This window comes from Sebastes umbrosus, chromosome 13 (assembly GCF_015220745.1).
Source record: "Sebastes umbrosus isolate fSebUmb1 chromosome 13, fSebUmb1.pri, whole genome shotgun sequence".
NCBI lineage: Eukaryota > Metazoa > Chordata > Actinopteri > Perciformes > Sebastidae > Sebastes > Sebastes umbrosus.
Window position 1 is genome coordinate 15786200 of NC_051281.1, and position 26340 is coordinate 15812539.

At 36.8% G+C, this 26340-nt stretch overlaps 2 protein-coding genes across 13 annotated transcripts in view; both read left to right on the top strand.

The window, feature by feature from the left end:
- The first annotated feature begins 2679 nt into the window (after nt 1-2679).
- On the top strand, nt 2680-21494 carry hat1 (histone acetyltransferase 1). 5 transcript variants are annotated; one of them, XR_005209501.1, is made up of 12 exons: nt 5022-5052; nt 5264-5335; nt 5445-5520; nt 7889-8009; nt 14109-14285; nt 15358-15479; nt 16074-16178; nt 16522-16628; nt 17174-17325; nt 18086-18202; nt 20814-21035; nt 21313-21494. XR_005209501.1 is itself a non-coding variant. In XM_037789412.1 (11 exons), exons 1-11 carry the CDS (start codon nt 2780-2782, stop codon nt 20982-20984), a joined length of 1227 nt encoding a protein of 408 aa, XP_037645340.1. In that variant the 5' UTR covers nt 2680-2779; the 3' UTR covers nt 20985-21494. The 5 variants fall into 5 exon arrangements, 4 of the variants coding, with proteins under 4 accessions (XP_037645340.1, XP_037645342.1, XP_037645339.1 ...); XM_037789412.1 differs by lacking the exon at nt 5022-5052 and adding an exon at nt 2680-2786 and having other exon boundaries at nt 20814-21494; XM_037789414.1 differs by lacking the exon at nt 5022-5052 and adding an exon at nt 2814-2936 and having other exon boundaries at nt 20814-21494.
- Nucleotides 21495-23594: 2100 nt separating this feature from the next.
- The window catches only part of dlx1a (distal-less homeobox 1a), a 32805-nt gene continuing 30059 nt past the window's right edge, over nt 23595-26340 (top strand). For 4 of the 8 annotated variants that reach the window (XM_037789419.1, XM_037789424.1, XM_037789421.1 and 1 more), the window contains exon 1: nt 23604-23686. The gene's annotated coding sequence lies outside the window, so the exon portion shown is untranslated. Of the gene's footprint in view, nt 23687-26340 lie in introns of all 8 variants that reach the window. The other 4 variants (XM_037789422.1, XM_037789423.1, XM_037789418.1 and 1 more) reach the window with 4 other exon arrangements.

Here is a 26340-nt window from a genome sequence, read left to right on the forward strand (position 1 = left end):
TCTAAAGCATAAAATCCTTTAATGAGGCATTAGTTATCAGAAAAGAAATGCTGGCAGTGAACATTGTTCAATATAGACATTTCATGGTTGTATTGTATTTACCAAGTATTTTACATAGAGTAATGTAATTAGCTTTATACTACCAATAATATAATTGGTCTGAGTAATGACACTAAATGAAACTATAGGATTACATTTGTAAGGATAACACAACTGCTTGGCTTTTGTAATTACCCAATATTTTGTAGTTTTAATGTAGTTTTAATGTGTGTTTTAATAAATGGAGTAAAAGTTTTTAAGAGTGTTCCAAGGGGGTCATATTGGACGTGTTGGTGTTATGTGGTGTTGTATACAGTTGCTCTCTGTTTCATGTATGTGTAAAACTTGATATGATAGCAAAGCTAATATATAAATTCTAGTATATACAGTATATATCTATACATATATTGTCATAACTATGTTAGCAAATCAATTTAAGAATCCTGAGATATCATTTTCTGGTATTTTATAGAGTGAACAGTTAGCTGGCTTAAAAGAATACCCTCCTTTTATACTTTTAAAGATACTGATTTTAAAACATATTTGACTACGATTGAAAACTTAAAACTCAAATTCTAAATTGGCAAAAACTATTAGATTGTTTAGACATTTCAAATGTATTTCCAATTGTTTAACAGACCCCGATTGTTTGTTTTTATTCATCTTTTCCTTTCCTTACATTTTATTTGTTGTATAGTTTATTTTATTTTTTATGTAATTTTATACTGTAAAATATATTTGCTGATTTTTTTTGTAATAAAAAATCTGAACATGTTTATGTAACTACTGTACTGTTTTTTTTGTATATATTTCATTGTTTTTATTGGATTGTTTTCCACTGTTTGGTAAGGTTTTTCTGCACATTTTGTGTACTTCTTGTTGTTGTTTAACTTTTGTTGTATTTTTAAAATTGTTAGTTTAGATTTTTCTTCCTTTTTTGTTATTGTTTTTTTTCTCCTGGGGTTGGGGGGAGGTCCTTTGTATAAGTCTGTGGCTTCTTCACCTCTCCTGACATATTTCTTGTTTTTTTTTCATTGACTGGATTTTGTGCAGTTTTATATATGTGCAAATAAAAAATTAAAAAAAACTGCGTTGAACTTTTGAAATAAAGTATGGAAAAAAGTGAACAGCTAGTTAGGTAAGCTAATCGAAAAAACAAAACAATTAGCGTTATGCTAAATTGAAATCAATCCATAACTAAAATAAATACTATATAACTCATTTCTGTCTGTAACAGGGCGTTTTTCCCGTTGAACTCACCTCACTGTCTTCCAGTAATTCTTTGTTCATGTTTATTCACATTACGGAGTTATAATAGTAGTAAAGTTACAACTTTAACAGTTTGTTTTATATAAATCTATAGGAGCCGGTAAGAAAACAAAAACTACATCCGGTTTCCACCGGAAGTAGTTTTTTTTATTACAAAAAATATATATATTTTACAGTATAAAAATAATATAAAAATAAAATACACTATGCAACAAATAAAATGTGAGGAAAGGAAAAGATTAATACAAACAAAAGAAACAATAGATGGTCTGTTAAACAATTGGAAATACATTTGTGAAATGTCTAAAAACAATCTAGTAGTTTTTGCCAATCTAGAATTTGAGTTTAAGGTTTTCAATCACAGTCAATTATATTTTAAAATCAGTATCTTTAAAAGTATAAAAGGAGGGTGTTCTTTTAAGCCAGCTAATTGTTCACTTTATAAAATACCAGAAAAGAAGAAAATGATATCTCAGGATTCTTAAATTGATTTGCTAACATAGTTATGACTATATAAATGTATATATATATATGTTTATATATATACATTTTCGATTTGTTCTATTAGTTTAGCTTGATAGCTGTTCCCTTTGTTTCATACTTTATTTCTAAAGTTCAAGGCAGTAGTTACATAAACATGTTCAGATTTTTTATTACAAAAAAAAATCAGCAAATATATTTTACAGTATAAAAATAATATAAAAATAAACAATACCACAAATAAAATGGAGGGAAAGGAAAAGATAAATAAAAACAAAACAAACAATAGATGGTCTGTTGGTTAAACAATTGGAATACATTTGTGAAATGTCTAAACAATCTAATAGTTTTTGCCAATTAAGAATTTGAGTTTTAAGTTTTCAATCATAGTCAATTATTTTTTTAAATCAGTATCTTTAAAAGTGTAAAAGGTACCCTCCTTTCATACTTTTAAAGATACTGATTTTAATAAAAACTTTAACAGTTGTTTTATTAAAATCTTTTTTTTATTTCAAAATTACAGTATACATAGTAACAGCAGAAAACATTAAAAACATTTACATACAAAAGAAGCATTGCGAAAACATAAACAAAGGGCTGGGTCAAACACAAAAGGATGACAGAAATAATAAAAAAAAAAAAACACACAATAAAAATAAATAAATAAGTAGATAATAATAATAAAAAAGACCACGTGAGAGTATGACAATAATGTCACTTAAAAACATTAAAGGTCTTGCATACATTCATTGTTTTCATTGCTTTTTTGTTATGTGAGAAAGAAATTGTTGACACATACAATTCCATTTCTTTCATAAATACAAAGAAATTAGGCTTTTTTTCGGTAAATTTTATTAAAATCTAACAGGAGCATTAAGAAAACAAAAACAACTACATCCGGTTTTAACCGGAAGCACCCGGACCCGGAAGTGCTCGTGATTCCGCGGGTCTTTTGGGACAACACAGCTACAACACACATCAGGGTGCAGAAATGGCGGGTAAGTGGCTAAAACGCTTTCATGCTTTCATACTGTTGTCTTCGTTTTAATGCGTATTCACCGACACATGCACGTCCCGCTTGAAGCCCGCTGGAGTTGTAAACTGAGCCTGTGTGATGTGTTCACAACAATAGCTGGCTAAGCTAACAGGTACATTGTATAGCAGCAGGAAGGGCCTGCTAGCAGCATGTTATCAGGCTGTCATAGCATGCAGTGTGTTTGTGTGTTTATGTAACGCCTGGATATCCAGTTGAATGCGTGCCTAGAGTATATGGATGGATGCTGAAATACTTACTTTGAGTAGGTAGTACAGTTTCTTTCCCTGGGACATACGGACACTGAACAAACAATACATCTGTGCAATGTTAATGCACTGAATGTGAAATACATTTGTCTGTGCAACACATCCTTGATGCAATATACACCTCAAGTGCAACTACCTTTGTTTACATTTGATTTATTACATCTACCCTACCTATTTTACAAGTGCAGTTACCTCTGTTTACATTACATCTATTTTTTTATTGTATCTAGACTTTATGCAGAATAAAAAAAAAATATAAAAATATAAAATAAAAATATAGACTGCAAAATAAATATCAAAGTTTAAAAAACAACAAAAAAAACAATATCAAAACTGTGACAATAATGTGTTTATACGTTTTGACTCAGTCATGCAATATATTGTATCAAGACTTTATGCAAAATAAAAAAAATATATAAAATATAGACTTTATGAAAAATAAATATCAAAGTTTAAAAAACAACAACAATATCAAAACTGTGACAATAATGTGTGTAAAATAAATGTGCAATATATCCTTGATGCAATATACACCTCAAGTGCAACTACCTTTGTTTACATTTTATCTATTACATCCACCCTACCTATTTTACAATTGCAATTACCTCTGTTTACATTACATTTATTTTTATATTTTATACTTCTAGTGTAACACTTCTGTTTCTATGTATTTATTACATCTACTTTACCTGTTTTATTTGCTTTATATAACTGTGTGTTTTACCTGTTATATGTTTTATCTGCCTCGTTTAGTCTTGTTAAGTATTTGTTTTAAAGCACTGACCAGAAGTGGCAACTGTGAATCTCGTTGTATTTAATACAATGACAATAAAGCTTTCTATTCTATACCTTTTCCCACATGCCATAACTTACACAAACCTGCTTACGTTATCCTTGTAGAGCAGCTAATATTAAACACAGGACACTGAATCTAGCTCTATACCTTTTCAAGCCATTTATGACCTTTCTATGTTACTCCATGGAGTGCTTAGATGAAGCTAATGTACCTACAAGTTGGGAATGGATTAAGGGGATTATTATAGAGTCCACAAGTACTGTGATTGGTCAGCATGGGCTGCTTGTGTTTTTATCCTGCATGTTTCTGATGACAGAAGAAGTGTTGATAACATCAGGCAGGCATAGGAGCATCTGTTAAAATCAAGTTGAAGCTGTCACATAAATAATTTCCTATATAAGAGGTACTCAAGTGTCAACAGTGTCTTCATCTCCGTGTTTTGATTTATTTTATTTTTTATTTTTTGTTTAACTTTGATATTTATTTTGCATTTTCAGCTCTGGGTTGAACATCATGAGCATCCATACAGAATTCAACAAACAATACAACACTTAACAAAAAAGGCTAACAGTACAACATTTAACAAAAACAGTTGTCAGGGGCAGTCAAACATGAATATATTCTCCAACAACACATGCATCATGTTTAATGTTCCATGTAAATGATCATTTTTTCCCAGTTCTTGTCAAAGATATTGCTTTTAATTTTTAGTTGGTACGTCAGTTTTTCCATTGAAAAAATATCACAGACAATCTCAAACCAGTGATCTTTCTCTGGAGGTTCTGCTTTATACCGGTTTCATTTATAGCTTTTTTGCTGGCTTTAAGCAGAATTTTTGCCAGATATCTATCTGCTCTATGCACAACCTCTTCAATGTTCCCTAGGTACATTACAGCACAATTGTTTGGAATAGCATATCCCATAATGTCATTAATAGTTACATTTACATCATTCCAGAAAGGCTTTAGTTTAGTGCAGCTCCAGAAAACATGGGTATGGTTGGCCTCCAGATTGCCACAGAGCCTCCAACATGGTTGCTGGGTCCTTAGCTGTCTGCTTTTGATCCGTGTTTTGATTTAAATTCGAATCTAAATAGTTTTATTTTATCACATTTGTTTCAGAGTGATACCCAGCTTGCTAAACATTTCTGATGTATCAATCCGCTGGTAACGTTTCAGTGATCATTGGAGATTTGCTTTTCTTTTTAAGAAACCTGCACCGCTTGTTATTGTGCAGCGAGAAACAGATTAAATCATTAAACTCTCAAGATTAAATGGAGAAGTAGAGAATGGTTCTTTAGAAAAACAACTAATGTTAAAAACTGACAAGAAAACTCTTAATTTTCCACATGGTTTGTGTGTTTATGTGTTTCCTCAGCCGTAAATACCATGGAGAAGAAACTGGCTGAATACAAGTGTGACACCAATGAAGCTATATGCTTGAAGCTGGGTAGGTTTATTTTTGCTTTATTGTATATGTTTTGTAAATGAATATGATTAATTTGTGTGCAGTCACAATGTTTTGTGACTTAAACTGATTGAACCCCGTCTTCTCCCAGTTCGCTTTCCGGAGGATATTGAGGATGATGGCACTACTTTCCACCCTGAGTACAGCCACCAAATTTATGGGGACGAGTGAGTATTTTTTTGTCATTGTTATTTTTCCCTACTTGTTATAATGATACAGACATTTCACATAGTTTTCCCTGAGCAAAGAAGGCCATGCCTCGCTTTACATCAATCCAAATATTATATTCACACCTGTGAACTGCCACGAACAACTTGTTTAACCATTTGACTTTTAGCAGACACCGAGGAGCAATAATGGGCCAATGTGCTTTGCCCAAGGGCACCTTGATGATAGGTTTTTAATGTAAATTTGGCTGAAACGAATCCTGTGGCCCTGTTCACACTAAAATGTGTCTGGAATTGGGGTATAATGACGGTTCACAATTCAGTTTAATATGTAATACGTGGCTCATAGTTCGATAAACTCACAATTCTTTTATCAAAGGTTGACTTTAAATAAGCTAGTGTAGTGCTAGTAGAAAAATCCTCCCTCAGTCATAACATGTGAAATGGAAGTATCTAAAAACTATTTGTAATTGTAGCATGAATTCAAACTAATAAAATAGTAGCTGATTTGTGAAAGGTGCTGCAAACCTCAGTGAAAATATGTGGTCATATACAATCAAACGTGAGCCGGAAAATGACAAGAGTGGTTTCTTGAGAGGTATTTGAGAAATGTTTTGGTTTCGGGTAAAGGGCTGTCACAATTATGAAATTTTAATTGACGATTAATTGTCATACAAATAGTTGCAATTAACGATTCAATTGTTGGTAATTTCAATTCCTGCTTATTAAAATGGTGCGATCGTTGGCAAAGGAGTGTCGATTCATCTTCAGATAATTTGCTGAAATAATCTTTCACCTCTGACTCTGCTGCACATAGATTTATTTTAGATAGCTTGTTCTAAAACTGTTGTGTAGGCCGACCTAATATAGTATTGAAAAGGTGGTTCAAGACCATTAATTAATGTAGAAGGATGCAACGGGGGAGAGAAACTGAAACCTTAACTGTAGTGTACATCACTACTACTTGACAACTTTACTGCTAATTTCTCTTCTGTTCTGATCGGCAACATCTGTCTGCTCTGATCGCACCCACCTTACTCTTATAACACGTTTCCATCAAAACTTTTTTATGTGAATTATCTAATTAGAAAAGCTGGATGGAAATGACGACTCCAGCATAACTTTCCCCAGCACTGTCAAACGCACAGCTGCATCCATAGGGGAGACTCTCTGCTATAAATCAAGAGAACCGTTATCGGCACCTCTCTGTCATTGTGTTGCTTCGGATAGCAGCAAATACTCTCTCATATGAGCCAGAACAGAAGAACCTACCCAACAGCAGTAAGATCTGGACAGCCAAGCTCTCTTTCCAGGTTTTTTTCCCCTGACATTGGAACCTTATAATCAGGTAGACACTTTATTTACCCAGCTGACGGAAACACCCCTGATTCACTTTCTATTTGTTGCCACATTTGTAACATTGGCTTTAAATTCACAGATTGTGGAATCCAAGCTTCCAGCTTTATGTGTGTCACACACGATACAAGAAAATAGGGATCATTTTCAAAGAATAAAAGCTTAGCAGTGAGATAACAGCGAGGGCTCCAGCATACTTATTTTGGATTTGGCATGTTCTCCAGTGTTGAATCGCATCATTATCACATCGTGAATCAATAAACGTGGGTTGGCTTGGTGAAGCCAGGGATTTGATTCAGTAACCTTACCTAACCAAACCACTTTCTCTGACCTTTAAGCACCTGCCTTTCCCTGTAACCTGCTGATCCCTTTGAGTATTTACAGAAAACTGTGCCGCTACAGATTTGATGTTTTCTGCAAAGGTTAAATCATGTGAACATGAACAAAGATCTGTCTTGCATGTTATTTTAGTCCCATTATAACCCTAATGTGATGCACAAAGAGGCATTGCTGCTCACTACATTATTGGCAGTGACACCTGTGTCTGTGTGTAGGCTTACAGTCGCGTGTCGTTATGCTCTAAATTGCATTTCCAAATTAGTCAAAACTAGGATTGGTTATTTTTGCACTTGCTGCAATCAGCTCAAAGGGAACTCGGTAATTGGGGCATTAATTATTTCAGCAAGCGTAATTGCTAGTAAAGCTCAATCACACAGTTGCATAATGATGAAATCTATTTTGCTATAAACTGCCAGTGATGTAGTGGTGAAAGAAACAATGCAATGCAATGCCAGACGGACCTACAGTAAGTTTACTCCAGGTGTATATTTAATAAATGTCATTAAATAGAAATAATCAGATGTTATTAATTGCCCCCGTGATATGAATTCATCCTAGACTGCACAAAGCATAAAGTGTTGGCTGTTTTATTATTTTCTGTTTGCAAGCCACTGTTTTATTTATTTTTTTAAATCGGTAACCTTTTTATTGATTCTAATCACTTTGTCTGCAGTGAGGTCGCTTTTGGATACAAAGGTCTTCAGATACAGCTCTTCTACACAGCTGGGAACCTGAGCACCCTCTTCAAAGTGAAATATGCCTCAAAAGTCACCGAGGTGTTTGATTGTGTGGAGGTAGGACATGCATTTCTTTATCCCTTTTAATTTAGACGTTCTAGCACCCTTAAATGTGACTATTAGTGCTGTGGCGGGATCACTGCTTATTATACTTGTGAGAGCCATTTTCTTGTGTTATTGCAATGATGATGGGTAACTGTGCAAGGGATAATGTACAGCACATCGGGGTCCAGCATCACCACCCATAATGACCCGCTCGCTGTACATTATCCTGCTTATTACATGGCTACTTACAAAAGAACTCAATAATTTGACACAAAATGTTGATTTAAAAATTGTCCTCCAGAGTCTATGATCAGAACTGCCCTAGCAGCGGTCTGCTACTCAGAAATAACAGACCGTAAAATGCTGTAATTGACCAATGAATTGAGTATTCAACAAAGCCATGTGTGGTGCTTATTGTCTACCAGTATAAACAACATATCCCTTAAACATGCACAAGAATCAAGGTGTGATCTAAACACGTTTTTATCAAAGCTGCTCCAACATGCTTTAACACAATTGTCTGGTCTTGGGGGGATTTTGACGTGCTGTTGAATCATGAAGTTGGTACTAACTCAGTCTTTCACCAAATTTTTGAGGTGATGATTGTGTGATGTCACTAACTGGAAAACATTATTTTTAGTTGGAAGTTTTTTTTTTAGTTTAGTTGATGACTGATAACCAAAGTCAAGCATCCAGCAGCTGAAGACCAAGAGATTTTGCCAAAATGTTACCAAAGCTTAATGGCGGGTGAATGTTGGGCTTCCAGTCATGAGGTGGCTAATAACAGGAATCCAATGGGATGTTACAGTATGTTACTCTGTGTCTGCTGGATGTTAAACAGAATTCACACCAGGCAGCGGCAAAGTGATAATCACATTTTTCTGCGGCTTGGAGGTGCGTTCATGTGTTTCAGGCGGGAAGAAATTCTTTGTAACAAAGGTCAACATGTCACAGGGTCTGTTTCCTGATTGGCTGCAGGTCCTCTCTGGCCACACTTCACCAATAAAAGTTCAACTTTCCCCAACTTTTAGTTTGGCCGTACTTCGCCGCAGAATTAAAGAGTCGCAGCTCATTCCGTAGACATTGCATGGCAGCTCGCTGCAGGCCGTTGCTCTGGTGTGAACTTGGCATAAGAAGGCACCTGTTTGCTACAAGTATGCCCGAATATGAGAAATGTTTGCTCCAGCATTGCAGGCATTAAACACGCACCATTGTAAACAAATCCATGATGAGGTTAAATCAGGGTAAGGTGGCAAGCAAAACGTCAGAGAGGTAAATAATTTAAGACAAACTGAAAAAATATGGCACAGCTGTAATCTGACTCATGCCATTTGCTTGAGGAAGACACTGATGAGGGAGGCCACCAAATGGTCTCTGGAGTCTCTGAAGGAGCTACAGGGTGCCAGGGCTGAGAGACACCGTGCATTAGACAGTTATTGACTGAAACTAATGTGGACCCTGCAGTAAATGCTACCTTCATGAAGGTTATAATGTTCAGTTTCAGTTTCATTGTATTGCATTATTCATCAGAATATAACACATGTCGATCACTTACACTTTAAGTATATGCATATGTACACATACACCAATACATCCTCATTTGTATATACTGTCTTATCAGCACTTTACTAGTTTGCACTATGGTTAGATGCAAAACTGCATTTCCTTGTACTTGTACTATGTGCAATGACAATAAAGTTGAATCTAATCTAATTATAATGAATGTTTCTAATATTTACATTTATTGCACTTACTCATTTATTTACATTTATAATCGATAAGAATAGACAAACTATTGATATTATTAATATAAAGATTTGTTTTTACTTTACCATTAAAGAGGTTTTTCTGATGACCTCTAAAATTCAGTATTGCGAAACAGTAAAACATAAAAAAACAAAACAAGGGGAGGCTGTTATAAAGCACTGTAGGATGTTGGTAAAATGAAGAAAAAGACATTTGGCGTATTTTGCGTGTAGTTGTGAAAATGTTAGTTTTGATACCCCGTGTCACATATAATTTGTGTTTTGGAAAAACTAACAGCAGGCGACAGCAAAAATGAAAATGGAACAGGATTTCATTTTTTATGTGTCATAATATTGTGAAATAGTTATTGTATGACAGAAGGATTGTGCTATCAATTATTTTTTACAGCGAGTAGATGGACCTAAGGTGCTCTTTTTTTTGTCACCATAATGTTGTTTCTTCACGTACTGAAGTAACTCAGAGGCTCTCTGGGTGGTGGCATTATTCCTGTAAGAGATCTCCTGTTTTGTTAGACTAAATCTGAGCCCACCGCGGCCCCCCCCATGCCAGCACACTAATCCTACTCCTCCCTGTCGGAAGAGGAGGTTTTTAAAAAGGTTTTGTACATGGGGTCTAACGTGAGGCATTGATTTTTTTTAGAGGTTTGTGTGATTGAATCAGCGGGAGGAGTAATGTGACACGGTTGGATATCTTGTATATATATTTCCACTGAGCGAATTGTTGCTCAAGTCATCAACAATCAAAATTGTTGAGGTAGAATATCTTCAGTAGGTTTATGATATTCAGGTTTTTAATGCGAGACAACCCTTTTTATGTAATGATGGAACTTTATTACTCTGTTAATGACTTGACACTTGGTTTTAATGTTCCTCTGAGAGTTGCGCTGCTTAGTATGTAAAAGTTTCTGCTTTTTTTAATTGCCACACATAATAATTTACATATCAACAGCCAGTATTTGGACAAAAACGGACAGTAAATTGAAATGCTTTAATGTCCTGGTAGCTCCTTCTCTGAGACTTCACAAAAGGCCACTGGCAGCTTTGACTATTTCCTGAAGCTGTCAATGCGACAAACACGCAAAACGAATACAAGAAGTAGCCCGGGCCCCTATTGAGGTCAGATGATTCAACTCTGGGACATCTGTCCTGTCTGGGAACAGCAGGGGCTCCCCCCCTGGACAATGTGGCCTTCAACTGGTGGTAGTGGGAGCAACTTATAAACTCACCAGGATTTGGTGTTTCTGTGGATGCACTCAGATTATAAATAAATAGGGATGCACCAGTCAGACTTTTTCAGTCCCGATAGCGATACCTGGGCTTTGGGTATCGGCCGATACCGAGTACCGATCTGATACCAGTGTTTAATTAATAAGCTGTATGCCTCACTGTGTGGAAGTGACTGGGATCATTCTTTTATGTGTAAGGCAACATATGGCTTGACTTAAACATTGCTTTCCTAACTTTGTAAAACTAAATGTAACAAATAGGGCTGTCAAATTTAACGCGATTATTACGCGTTAACGCATATTTGTTTTAACGCACTAATTTCTGTAACGCATTAAAGCATCTTGAGATTTTTAGGTTGTAGCGGACTCAGTTTTAAAGCTAGAGTGAAGATACTGCTATCATATGAAACTATAACACCATAGGAATCCATTGGTACCAACCATGTCATACTAGCTTGTAGCGAAGGAGAGTAAATAACGCTCCAAACTTAGGTTAAATTTTGGCAAGGAAAAGCTGGCATTGCCATTTTTAAAGGGGTCCCTTGACCTCTGACCTCAGGATAAGTGAATGTAAATGGGTTCTATGGGTACCCACGAGTCTCCCCTTTACAGATATGCCCACTTTATGATAATCACATGCAGTTTTGGGGCAATTCATAGTCAAGTGAACACACTGACAGCTGTTGTTGCTTGTTGGGTTTGAGTTTGCCATGCTATGATTTGAGCATATATTGTTTATGCCAAATGCAGTACCTGTGAGGGTTTCTGGACAATATTTGTCATTATTTTGTGTTGTTAATTGATTTCCAATAATAAATATATATATATACATTTGCATAAAGCAAGCATATTTGCCCACTCCCATGTTGATAAAAGTATTAAATACTTGACAAATCTCCCTTTTAAGGTACATTTTGAACAGATAAAAATGTGTGATTAAGTTGTAATTAATCACGATTAACTATGGGCAATCATGCGATTAATCGTGATTAAATATTTTAATCGACTGACTGCCCTAGTAACAAATAAATACATAACCTAGATATACATTTACCGAATTGTTATTTATTATTAGAATAATAAATCGCACGCCAGCAACTTGGTAAAGAATCTTCAAAATTAACAGGAATTATTTACATTAATTACAAATTGCAACAAATTAGTCAAAACTTAAACAGGAATCAAAATTCCAGTATATAATGTATATAGTATATAAACATCGAATTGAATTGAATATATCGGCTCCATTGTCACCGATACCCGATCCAGCTATTCAAGTCAGTATCAGACCAATATCTGGTCCGGTATCGGTGCATCCCTATAAATAACCCCATGGTGACAGCCATGTTTCCTTCCGATAGGCATTACTTTTATCTCTGGTAACTCCGGAAAAAAAAAAAACTTCCATGGCAACCAATTGACTGTTTTTAAAGCTAAAGAGAGCCATTAGACTTTTGGGAACATAGTTTGAAGCTGATATTCAGGCTGAAATGTGATGGCTGGCTTACTGTCTGTCTGTGTGCCACTACTTTAGTGTTGAGCGTTGACCCCTGAGTGTTCACCTTGTTAAGGGTTTGAGTGCAGCTGGTGTAGAGGTAGAGCGAGCGAGGGGAGCAGCAGAGTTCAGGCTGCATCTGAAGAGTGTTTGTCTCTGAGTGCATGTGGACGGTCGGGGTGCGGTGCAGCTGGTGAGAGAAGAGCGCGAGAGACGAGAGGGAGGTAGAGATGGAGTTTATGCAGCTGCCACGTTGATACAAGACTCTCATCATCGCATCACCTTCTCCCCTTTAAATCAGCCAAAAACACCGTGGCGCTGGACCTCTCACAGAAAATGCTGATTTTTAGTGCCAGGCCTTTTGTGCGCATGGGCTGGAAACTGCTGAATGCTCATAGTAGTTATGTCATTATTTCTATTACATTCATAATCAATATGGATGTGTAACTTACAAAAAAATGAAGCCAATACTTTACAAATAATTCTAAGCAGAAAAAATGACTGCAAATTTTGAATGTAGTACGGTCTTTGGAGTAGATTAATGCGATGAAATAACACCAACACAACAAATTAGATAGTTTGTACTCCCTTTGTGCTTATTGTTAGAAATCAAAGACATTAACAAAATGTTCTAAAGGTACTTTGTTAAGTTATATTCATGCCAAACTAAGGCATCTATTCTGGAAGGCTGTGCAATTTAGTGTCTAGTATGTAGGAGAGTGCTCGGGACAAAGGGACTTGTTTGTCCATGGCCTTTTAAGTATGCTCCTTGTTCCTTAGAAATGTGGCTGAACAATTACAATGGTTAAGAGGCATTCAGCTGCAGGTGCATTACTTCCAGTTAGATATTAGCTGATGTCTGAAAGGAGGGGGAATTAGCAGTATGTTGTATTAGCCTTTTGTAGTGCATTTTGCTCAGACCTTCTTCATTTCCCAGTTTTCAATGCCGAGCAGCAAGGGTCTCTGTGCTGAAATAATGCCCATCACACATGTAAATGGTGTGAAAGGGCTGCTCAGCAAAGTGTTCTCATGTCAATCCTTGTGGAAATGGATACAATGCAAACATTACAGCTGAACTAACCACAGGTTGCACTGAGTAAAAAGTCCAAGGGTAGGGCCCCTTTGTCTCCGAGGCTCTTTGAAAAGCGCGGGGGCAAATTCATTTGATTGGGTTCACTTGGCAGGATTAGAGGAGAGGCCTCTATTATGGATGCCCCAAAGGTTTGTTAAGTTGAGATCAATTCATACGATTTTATTTCCCAGTGAGAAGCAGAAATGCGTTTATTGTGGCAACTTCATCACATATTCATGGTTTAACATAAGTAGTAAATGTACTGATTTAAGTGGTCTTTTCAGCAGGGAGGGAGGGGGAATGGGGGGTGCTGTGGTCTCTGCTCAGCTGACAGTTTTAATTGCCTAATGGTTTTCTTTTCATTGGCACAAAACTTGTATGCTTCCAGTTTTATTTTATAGCATTTATTGCACTTGTTCCACCTCTATGAACATACAATCTGTTTACAAGACAAAGGCTATGTTTAAAAACACCTCACTGGTGACATTTATGAAAACAAGTCTTACAAACTTATGCTAGATTGACTAAATTCATGCACATTGTGTTTTCCAGCCAGATGATATCGAAGGGAAAATCCGGGAAATCGTCCCCGCTGGGTTCACCTGCAACGCTGACGACTTCATCTCGCTGCTGGAGAAGGACGCCAATTTCAAGCCCTTCGGCACCCTGCTTCACACGTACACAGTCCACAGCGAGGAGGCAGGAGACCTCACGTACCAGATTCACAAGGTACAAGCATCACTCACTGCCTCACCAAGCTTTTGATATCAGTCTGTAACTTTTTATAGTTGCCGTTACTCTTTTGATTTAAAGGCAGGGATGAGATTAAACTCTAAACTAGTGCTGCACGATATGGCCAAAATTATAATCAGGATTATTTTGATCAATATTGAGATCTTTCACATTAGCACTGCTTTCACTTCAATGTTATGCTACATTCCTGCTAATGTAGCCTACAAATCTTTGAATCAAAATAAAACTGGTCCTTATTCACTATAAGCAAAATATAACTAAAATTGTATCAAAACTTTTTACCCAAAATGAAATCAACAGAGCACTGCTTTCACTTTCATGTTGTGCAAACATTCCTGCTAATTTACAAATCTTTTTGCATCAAAATAAGACTTAAAATAAAGTTCCCTTTCACCTGAATTCAGTGCATTTTCATTTTGCCATCTGCTCTCTGTTTTATGACAGAGAAATATACATTATATTACTCTTCTAGTCTGGACTGCAGCCACAGCATTCAGGAAAGTTGTTCACAGGTTTCCACAGTATAGGGTACGCGCGCATGGGCATGACAGCTCCCCAAAAGTGAAGCCAAAACATCTTGACCGCCCCCTGTTGGCTGGCTGTTGTTAAACGTCAATAACACCGTCGATCATATTCATTTTAGGGCTGTCAAAGTAAACGCGACAATAACACGTTAAGGCAAATTTGTTTTAACACCACTAAACACAATGTGTGATTTTTAGGTTTTAGCGGGCTCCGTTTTAAAGCTAGAGTGAAGATACTGGCATGATATGACACTATGAAGCATAAGGAATCCATTGGTACCAACGATGTCACACTAGCTTGTCACAAAGGAGGTTAAATAACGCTCCAAAGTTATGCTAAAGTTTGGCGAGGAAAAACTGGCATGGCCATTTTCAAAGGGGTCCCTTGACCTCTGACCTCAAGATATGTGAATGAAAATGGGTTCTATGAGTCTCCCCTTTACAGACATGCCCACTTTATGATAATCCCATGCAGTTTTGGGTAAGTCATAAACCATATCTGTTTTTGCCGTATTCGCCCCCAGGCTGACATCACCTGCCCGGGATTCCAAGAGTACCACGAGCGCCTGCAGACCTTCCTCATGTGGTTCATAGAGACTGCCAGTTACATCGATGCAGACGACGATCGTTGGGACTTCTTTCTTGTGTGAGTGCCCTCCTTAATTGACATCATACCCCCCCACACACACCCTCCTCTACGCCCACCCCTACCCTAAAGCCTTTATTGTGTCATTGAAAAACAAAGCCCCCCTTTGTGGCGCTTGTGACCAATTACCAGGCCAGTTTGATTATATTTCCCCTGTAGGAGAATTGTTGATCAGGCAAGAGCTTCCTTTGTGCCAAAAGCCCTTTTCAGATTTTTCAGGGGCAAGAGCTGAATTGAATACTGTTGTCTTTTGAAACACTGAACAATGTCTTAACAGTAAAAAGAGCCTCTGCCAGTGTTTTCTTTACCCTGGCAACTATTAATACTGACAATGGGGAAAATGGACTGAAGTGATGTTGAGGAGCTCAGTCCCTCCTCCAACCCCTTCTCTTCCTCTAAGTTGCAGTACTCCAATTAAGTGCATAATGTATTCAGGTTGTAGCAGGTGTACCAATCGGGGCCTGGCTGCTCTAACATGCTGACGTTAGGGGAGGCGGGGGGCGAGGGGTGGGCACGAGAACAGAGAGGCTAAAATGGACACTGCATGGGAGTGTGCCTGTAATTGACCTGTTTGCCTTTGTGTTTTATCTGCAGATTTGAAAAGTACAATAAAGATGGGGAGACTCTCTACGCAACTGTTGGCTACATGACAGTTTATAATTACTACGTGTACCCAGACAAAACCCGACCACGTGTAAGGTAATTGCCGGGGCAGCACGTGCCTTCCCATTCTTTTGTATGGAAAAGGAGTGGAAAATTATACATTTCTTTATCCTCTTCCCAAAGAGCCCAAATTACTGGCTTATATAGCCAACCATTCAACCAGATTTTGTTTCATTACCAAACCAGGGTGATTTGTATCTGAAAACAACTTTATAGATAAGCCTTTGATGTGATTTGATTTGTTGCATTGGTGGATCAGGATAACAAATCTATTATTTCCTGCTCAGAATTACCACATAAATTTGTTTTTGTGACTAATTTTGAACAAACCTGTTTCCTCATTGGCTCTGTGTTTGCGTCTGCACTTTTAACTAAACAGCCAAATGTTGATCCTGCCTCCGTTCCAAGGAGAAGGTCATGGAGCTCAGCTTCTGGAGGCAGTGCACAGATTTTACTGCAGCCTGCCCAAAGTGCAAGACATCACAGGTGAGCTTCTTGATTTTTTTTTTTTGAACATTTACGGCGTTGAAGAAGGCGTGGAAGGATGAACATTTAATCTAAGATCCTCACGTCTCCCACAAACAGTTAAAATGATTTCTCTCTGCAGTCGGTGGATCCAGGGGTTGAGTTCATTTGGAGGGCTGGCATGTATACCAGAATGTGCCGAGGCTCTATTGAAACTAGTTGGATCGAAATAGTTTCTTTGCATGGAGACAGAGGATGAATACTAAAGAGGCGTCCTTTGAGAGAGGAATCCTTTTCAAGAAAGAACTTAACATTTAGCAGCTGAATAGGCACAACATTCCTGTTAAAAGTTTGTCCGGCCTCGAGTAATATTTATTCGTTGTTAGTTATAATTAGCTTCTTGAAAAAGTTATGAAAAGATTTGAAATGTCAGTTTTTGTCTTGTTTTGTAGACCAAAAAATCCTTTCCCCTCTGACCACTATATAAACTGTGTTGACCCAAGCTATGAGGTATATTGTAAATGATTTGAAAACTGTTAAGTGAGTTTAATTGTGTTTGTTATCAGCTGAGGATCCCTCTGAGAGCTACGTGAAGCTGAGAGACTACGTGCTGGTCAAGTTTTGTCAAGGCCTGCCGTCCTTCGCTGCGGACAAGCTGCACCTCGGCTTCTCAGCCGACATGGCCAAAGAGGCTCAAGAGAAGTTGAAGATTAACAAGGTGCTGTATGAGGCTGCAACAGATGATTCTTTTTGTTTGTGTTCAATAAATAGTTTTGTCTATAAAATGTCAGAAAATAGTGGAAAAAGCCCATCACAATTTTGTAGAACCCCAATTTAGTTCGTGTTTTGTCCAGATAAAAAGTCCAAAACTCCAAAATTTTCATTGTACAGTGATTACATAAAACAGAGAAGAGTAGCAAATCTTCACATTTGAGATGTTGGAACCACATTATGTTTGTATTGATAAATGACTTATGGATTATCAAAATTGTTGTCTGTCAACTAATCCATTAATTGACCGTTAATCCCAAATGCAACCGCTTCAACATTAAGACTCTAGCTTTAAGCTTTACATTATGTTTGAGTGTAAACGTAGCTGGTCATGAGGATTACCAGGTCTGCAGCAGATGGAGACCTTCACTGATCATTACACTCACCTGTATCCATCAAATAAACTCATGAATTGTATCAATCACATCCTTCTGAGACTAGAGAACGGTGGCCTTGATCAGAGTATTGCTAAAACTACTATTTGATTCTATTTTGTTTCATGTCACTGGTTATCATAGCGTGGAAACTGTGATGTAAATGGACTACGCGGTGGCTTTTCTTGAGAAAACGTTGCTCTCCTCAGAACAGATAACTAGAGGCCTGATTTATCATAAGCCCTGAATAGCTTAGAACCTCCTGTAGCTATTGTGCTGTGCACAATGAGGCATACCAGTTTTCTACATATAATTTTTCCTCCTTTTCTACAGAAACATGCAAGGCGGGTGTATGAAATCCTGCGTCTGAGAGCAACAGACATGAGTGATGAAGAAAAAGCAAGAGAATACCGTTTGGAGGTGAAGAAGAGGCTATTTGGACCATACAGGGTGAGCTTTTAATCATCACAGCTTCAGAGTGGCTCACATGCCAGTGTGAAGAGGGGTTAAAAAAGTGCATGCAGAATGACTTTCTGATTAAGTGATTTCCTGATTTATTCAGAAATAAATCTGAATGTCAACTCTGTTGCTATCAAACAAGAATCCAGTGTGCTGTCCTCTACCTTTTGTTAGCATAACATTACAGCTGTTCGGTGCAGGAAGCCAAGTGTGTGGCATACACTTGATCGGCTTACAGCTCCGTATTGTCACTGTTTATTATGTTACCTTTTAAAACAGCGGAAAAATTGATCTTCAGTCCCGTTAAAATTGATAGATTACTAGTGCCGTATTGTTGCAGCCACAATAGGGCGCACCAGGCATCTGAGGTTTTGCTGCTGCTGGAGCTTTTTTCTATTCAGGCACATGTCATTAGTCAGGATTTGCATTTCTTTGGGAGAAATAATTTTCATGAAAGTGTGTTTGAAGCACTTTGTCAGAAAGCTGCCTCTATTCAGACTTCTGTAGCTTTGCTCTGGCAGCGCTTTTTCGAACTTCATCAGGAAAACAGTGCAATTTTATGAAATCGCTTTTGTTATTTTCTCATGTTCTTCTGGCCAAGTTTTATGTGAGTTTCAGAGATTTAGTGTAACACACTTAAGCCTGGCGAACAGAATATCATAAGCTTCTCTGATTCTGTTTCACCAGACTTGACAGTAGGAAATACTGAGCAGATCTGTGTGCACCAACATGTAACACCCTACATCCTGTTTTGCTTGAGACATTTTATGTTTGAGCTGCTCGCTGAGACTTTGCATACCAGCCATTAGAGAATTTGCTGTCAGCGAAGTAACCACATGTCTCCAAAAAAAGGCAGAGTCTGACGTGGAAATGACCTATGTGGTGAAGCGGGAAGTAGGAATTCCTTGGGAGAGTGGCAAGAAAAGATCTGGTGGCCAGATGCAGAGCGTTTTTTCCTTCCCTGAGGAGATTTAGCATGTAGTTAGTCGAATGGCAGAAGCCGCTGCTCTGTGAATGTGAGGGGGATTATACATTTCTGCTCTTACCCCCAATTCCCCAGGGAGCACGTCTGCATACATGTGCGTGCAGGATTTTTCAAGCAGCAGATTGCACTCGACTGAGTGAATGTGTACTTTGTTCGTCCATATCCAGCACCTTTCAGAACTTCCACTGTTTGTACCACTTTCTAATAATGCATACTTTATAAACTGTAACTAATGGATTCCTTAATTGTTAATAAATAAGTTGCTAATGTTTTCAAGATCAGCAATAAGCCATTAATACCATTTTGTTTGCCAGGTACATTGCCTGGTCTATATCCTTATCTTGCATAACATACTTTGTCTTTAATTCATCATGCAGAAAGATCCCTCAATGGACATCTCAACCACTTAGGTGCTGATCACACTGGGACACGTCGCTAGAAATGCATTGCCCGCAAAACCATTGTTTTCCTATGGTACAGCGCGTCTGCCGTGCGTTCCTGCCGTGCGTTCCTCTCTTGCGCTGTGTTTTTCTACCGATTTTTTTTTTTTAGATGTGCATAAAAGTCAAACATTTTCTCAAGTTTTCAGTGCCAGGCGCGGAGTCACACCTCTCGTCAGTGTCACACTTGACTCAGGCAGCCAAGGAAATCAAGCAAGAGGCAGGCTTTACTACTTTACCACTTCCTTCCTGTTTTGATGCAGAAAACAGTTTTTCAGTGAAGAGTTCATATTAGGCTATTAGTAACAGGCCGAATATGATCCAAAAGCAGAAGTTAGTGATCAGATCAGATACATCCATTGGTAATGATGATTATCGCCACCATAACCACTATCAATATGGTGCAATATACATCAGTCTCGGTTCTGACATCTTATCCATATCTCTCAAATTAGTTGTAGCCTAGTTATAGTAGTTTAGCTTAGTTGTAGTTATAAATAGGGCTGGGCGATATTTCGATATGATAATTTATTGTCTTTCAATGGAATCGTATCGTGATGAAATATAATATTGATATCTTGATATACAATCACGTCATCTAAATTGATAATAACAAGCACATACAAACTCAGATTTCTCAGAAAATCTGATCAAACGTTAAATCTTACTATTGTCTTAGTCTAATTACTCTGTTTTTGTGTGCATGCATGTAAACATAGTCGGTGTATAGCTGGAAATATTAATTTTTTCTCTATAATTTCTCTTGAAGCGGTTATGGTCATTTTGCAATAAAGTTTTTAATTTAATGAGAAAATACTCTTACAAATACTCCATACTTTTCATTTGTCAAGAATTTAATTCACACAGGAGTATATACAAAAAATAGGCTTTACCACGTGGTTATTTCATATAGACTATTTATTTATTTATTGAACTACCAGAAAACATGCTATATCGTGATATATATCGTTATCGAGATATGGAATTACCTATATTGTGATAGAAGACTTTGGCCATATCATCCAGCCCTACTTATAAATCCTTTATAACATATTCCTTATGAGAAAGTAGTACCTAAATGCTGATGAATTACTGAGCAAGTTTATATACCATTGGAGGAGGTGACCAAACTGAATTAACACCTCACCTGTGTGCATTTTGTGCCGTTGATGTGCAGAAGAACCAGAGGGAGCTGACGAAGATGAGGAAGTGCCTGCGGCCGGAGGAGCTGGTGTCCCACATGGATCAGATGGACACTCAGACGCAGCACGAGGAGCTGGAGAAGAGTTATCAGGTCGTTGTGGAAGACTACAGGAGAATCATTGAGAGGATTGCGGCGCAGGCCTGATCAGACTCTGAGATGCTGCCGGCCTGGAGCCCACCCCTCTCAATCATACAGGTGGTCTGCCCTGTCTGTACAAAGCCCACAACAACACAGACTTTAGCTGCAACCAAGAGGAAACTTGATGTAACAAAATCGCTGTTTTAATTAAAGAGTGTTACAGGTTTATTGTGGCTGAGTCGTTGGATAGATTGCAGTGGAGAAGATCTGTCTGTTTCCCAGCTGATGTTGATACAGTAGAGGAGAATGGTGCAGCTGGAGGGTTGAGACTTCCTGTTTGTCCCATGAGTGTAATCACATTGTGTGGGATTAACTGATGTGTAATTTTTCACAGGTGATAGGAGGTCCACTACCCTGCTTCTTCTCCATCAGTAGACAATTTTTTAAGATCTTTTGTCAAAACAGTTCCCAATGTGTGTTTTGAAGCACTTCATACTGAAAATAAAAAAAATACGTTTTGTATATTGCTCAAATGGTGTGATTGTTATTGTAGATTAAAAAAATAAAAAATAGCAATTCTGTATCTTTTTTCATTTAGGTTTTTATTTGAACATTTTGACACCGTACAACATAAAACAAATACAAACTTGCTTGAATTTAATTTGGACACAAGGAGACAAGCAAACAAAGAATAAAGACAACAGATAAAGTAATAACTAAACATAATAGGCAGTCAATTAGAACAACCCTGTCACCCAGATGTATGCTGCTAACTAATACTCCATATCTTTAGGATGTTGCACAATAAAAGTACTCCATAACATCTCTATAATAGTTTTACTCACGAATGACAGATTAAGAGTCTACAGCCACACTGTAGCCAAATAATAATTTGAAATGCTCAGATTAGCCTGCTAACTTGGTCATAATGATAATACTAGCATGTTGATGTTTAGCAGGTATAATGGTATAGTATTAGCATGCTAATATTTTGCTAATTAGCACAAAACATAAAGATGAGGACGATGGGAATGTCAGTTTTTCATGTGTTTTGTCATAAACCAAAGTATAGACCTTTCACTGGTAAACGTAAACATTCCAGATGTGTCTCAGTTTATTTCCTGTTGCAGTGTATGTGAATGACATCAGCTAACAGGAAGGACATGAACCGAAGCTGTTGTCCAGCAATGCAATTCCATGATGGTGCAAGACAAAAGGTCAGGGGATCAACGTTTTTACAATTCATCGTGGGAACCAAGACGTTCTGTACCAAATGACATATGGGAATCCATCTAATGACCTAACTCAGTTAGGTTAATAGAATACATCATTTGGGAACCATGAATATCTGTACAAAATGGTGCCATCCCTTCAAGAAGATGCTGAGATATTTCACAGAATATAAACCTCATTGCCATTCTGTTGCCTAGGGCAACAGCTTTGGTCCAAGTTTACTTCCTGTCATCTACTGCATTAGCAAACATTGCAACAGGAATACAAAAGGGCCCATTTAGAATGTTTTTGTCATAGAAACAAAATAGAAGTGTCCTTAATTTATTTCTATGGTTTATGTTGTCAAGTTTGCGTAGGAGTCATAGTATAGTATAGTAGTACAGTATATCGAAAAGCCATAGTATAGTATGTCGAAAAAAAGTCATAAAAACGTCATAGTATAATATGTCTAAAGAAAAGATACTATACTATGTCAGAAAAGTCCGTACAGAATAATCAAAAAAGTAAAAAAAAAAAAAAAGTCATGGTATAGTACGAGAAAAAAGTTTTAAAAGAAATTTATAGCATGTCTAAGAAAAAGTGAAAAAAGTTTTTTAGAAAAGTCATAGTATAATTCAAAAAAAGTCATAAAAACGTCATAGTATAATATGTATAAAAAAATCTTACTATACTATTTAAAAAAAAAGTCAGTAGAGAATGACAAAAAAGAAAAAAAAAAGGTCGAAAAAAAGTCAAAAAAGTTATGTGTAATAAAGTAATAAAAAAATTATACTATAGTTTATCAAAAAGGTCAAAAAGTAACTAAATAAAGTAATAAAAAAGTAATGAAAAGTCATGGTATATTGTGTCGAAAAGTTAAAAAAAAAAAAAGTCATGGTATAGTACGAGAAAAAACTTTTAAAAGAAATTTATAGTATGTCAAAGATTTTTTTTTTTTTAAAAAGCCATAGTATAATATGTCTAAAAAAAACATACTATACTACACTATGTCAAAAAAAAGTCTGTACAGAATGACGAAAAAAGTTAAAAAAATAGTCATGTCGAAAAAAAGTCATAGTGTAGTATGTCAAAAAGGTAAAAAAAAGTAATGTGTAATAAAGTAAGAAAAAAGTTATAGTATAGTATATCAAGTAATGAAAAGTCATGGTATATTGTGTCGAAAATAAATTTATAGTATGTCGAAGAAAAAGTGAAAAAAGTTTTTTTAAAAAGTCATAGTATAGTAAGTCGAAAAAAAAGTCATGGTATAGTACGAGAAAATAAATTTATAGTATGGTATGTCGAAGAAAAAATGAAAAAAGTTTTAAAAAAAAGTAAAAAGGTCTAGCTAACATGGCTAAAACATTACTAAACTTGATGCAGCAGAGCCCTAGATATGTTTTATTATGGTTGGCCCATTCTTCTTCCCTGTCAAAACATGGCGCCTACATTACCCACAATGCAACTCCAACACCTGTGAGGTTCTGGTTCGTTACCATGGTTATGCTAGTAGCGGCTAGTAGCCTCGAGCAGAGACGAGCAGCTACAAAGGTCTGGTAAGCTCACTTACTCTTTCTAACGGAAACTGAATATTAAATGTATTTCCACACTTGTAGTGCAGCTCCTTCTGGAGTCACAAGTGTCTTTATACAACTTTTGTCACATATACGTAGTTACAGTAGTTATACAATTAGCCTGGCTGCTGCAGTAAAACCTGTTACTGCTAGCCAGAACTCTACCTGGTTTACCTTAGAGGGACTTCAGAGATGCTAGTAGACTTAACTTCTTTCATCCATAGCTCTTCCCCAATCTCACTCTATATATGTTTTTTTTTCCATATTTTATTTATTGTTTTTTTGTTTTGAAACAATAGAACAAACATTCACAAACGTCCCCAATAATAACATTCACAATACTCATTTTTAACAGTCTCTTCTGCACTATATTCACTTTTTTAATAGTCGTGTATCGCAGCTGTTACCCTGCACTATATTCACTTTTAACAGTTTTCTTCATCTCTTTGTATTTTTATATCTGGTATATTGTTTTGTGGTTTGTACTGTGTACTACTAACTTTTTTACTGCCTTTTTACTAACATGTTTTTGCACTATGGAACTGTGATGCTGGAAACTTGAATTTCCCTCGGGATCAATAAAGTTACTATCTATCTATCTATTCTCAGTACAAAGAAATTTAACAAACCTAATATTAATATAAAATAAGCCAGTGTAGATACAGGAAAAACATATTATATACAAAAAATAGATAAATAAGTAAAAACAATAAAATAAAATAAAATCTATTTATATACATATATATATCCTGTATACATACATACACATGTACGCACACACAGTATATACACATACAAAAACACATATACATATAGTCAATTAAAAAAAATCAGTGTACAATTCAGTCATCTCACTCTATATATCTTATTAATTTCCATATTAATCTCAGGCATTTGCATAACATAGTGTGAGTATTAAATAAGTTATTTAATAAAATAGGCTACTGATGCAGAATTAAATATAATTTAATTTAAACCCAATGACAGACCACACTATGGTCCTTAGCTGTAAATATTTCCAAATGTTCCCTTTATCAGTTGAATAAATTGTTATTTCAGTTCCTCAAACACTTCAGGATATTTGACTTATTGCTTTATTGTTGCTTGAAAATCATGATGTTGTATTAATGATTCACTTATTTCCTTTATTCTGTTTGCGGCATTCTTTAGCATTCAAAACTGCTCCACCAAATGAAAATCTGCTCAAAGATTGTAGGTCAACCCCTTGAGAAAATCTATGAATCAGCCTATCATAATAATATATTAAGGTTGGCTAACACCATCGTCTCTAACCCCAACCATGTTTTGAACAGTGAATATGAATTGTTACCATCAAATCTTAGATACAGGGTTCCACGATTTAATAAGGTTAGACTGAAGCACTCTTTCGTACACCAGTCAATCCTAAAACTAAATATGGAGCCTAATCCCAGATCAAATGTACGTTGAAGGGCCCTGAATATCGTCTTCTGTGATTGTAATGTTTAATTGTACGTATCCTTGTTTCTTGTCTTTGTCCTTTTTGTGATGTTGCAAATGGAGCTGCTGTGATGCAGAACACATTTCAGATCTGTCTGACAATAAAGTATCGTATCGTTATATTTGAGGGAATTATCACATCCTCCCTTATATGATGAATAACGTGAAATTGCAAAGAAAACATTATTTGGTCAGCTTGTCAGGGGCCGTAGAAACTGAAAAGTTCAACACTTGAGTGTCACCTAAATGAGGCCTAAGGAGACAATCTATAGACATTCATATAGGATTTGAAATATCAGTGCATAACCCTATGCTATAGATCCCAGCTAGCCTGATTAATGGATTTTCCAGTATGTGTTTTATATATTTGAGCCGTTTGAGAGATGTAATTTTGTCCAGGCACCCTCTCACGGCTAATGCAACTTCTGATTGCCGCTGATGTTGAGTGTTACACTAATGAGTATTATGGTTTTCAATTGAAAACCTTTGGGCCACTGTATTGCCCCCGCTTGTGCAGATCACTGTGATGAATACCCATCATACTTTATGATACTTTAGCACATTGTCACTAAATGAAGGCTGCCGGGTCAATTTTCAATTTTTTCCCCCTCTTCACATGAAACAAGACAAAACCTTGGAACCCTTCACATCTCTAATTCAGATTGATTGAATCCACTCGTGGCCACAAGGGGCCTCATCTCACTGTAGTTCTCTCTGCTTTTTTCTGCTGTGAGTGCACATTTCACATTGCACTGCACAAGCTCAGCCGACTGACCTGCTAGTGGGAAGTGACATTATTGTTTAGTAGGTACATGTGCTATCTCATTAATTCCACCAGCAGTACACGACTGTTTAATAGAGCCATCATCGTCAGGTTTTTATGCAGCATGTCGATGCCCCTACTCCAGTCCTTACATACTGTATCTGGTGAGCAAACTGGTGTAGATGTGGATTGTTTGGACGATCTGCAGGCCTCTGTGTAGTTGTCAGAAGGTTGTGAAACCCCTTTTGCTCCTTCAGACCACACAGTGGAGTTTACAGAAGCTTAATTATTACCCCCACAGTTCACACACTAAGTCTATCCTTGGCCCTCATGTCACATTGCACCTGTCTGCAAATACTCAAAGCATAAAGGAGATTGTTTTATTTAAAGGAAA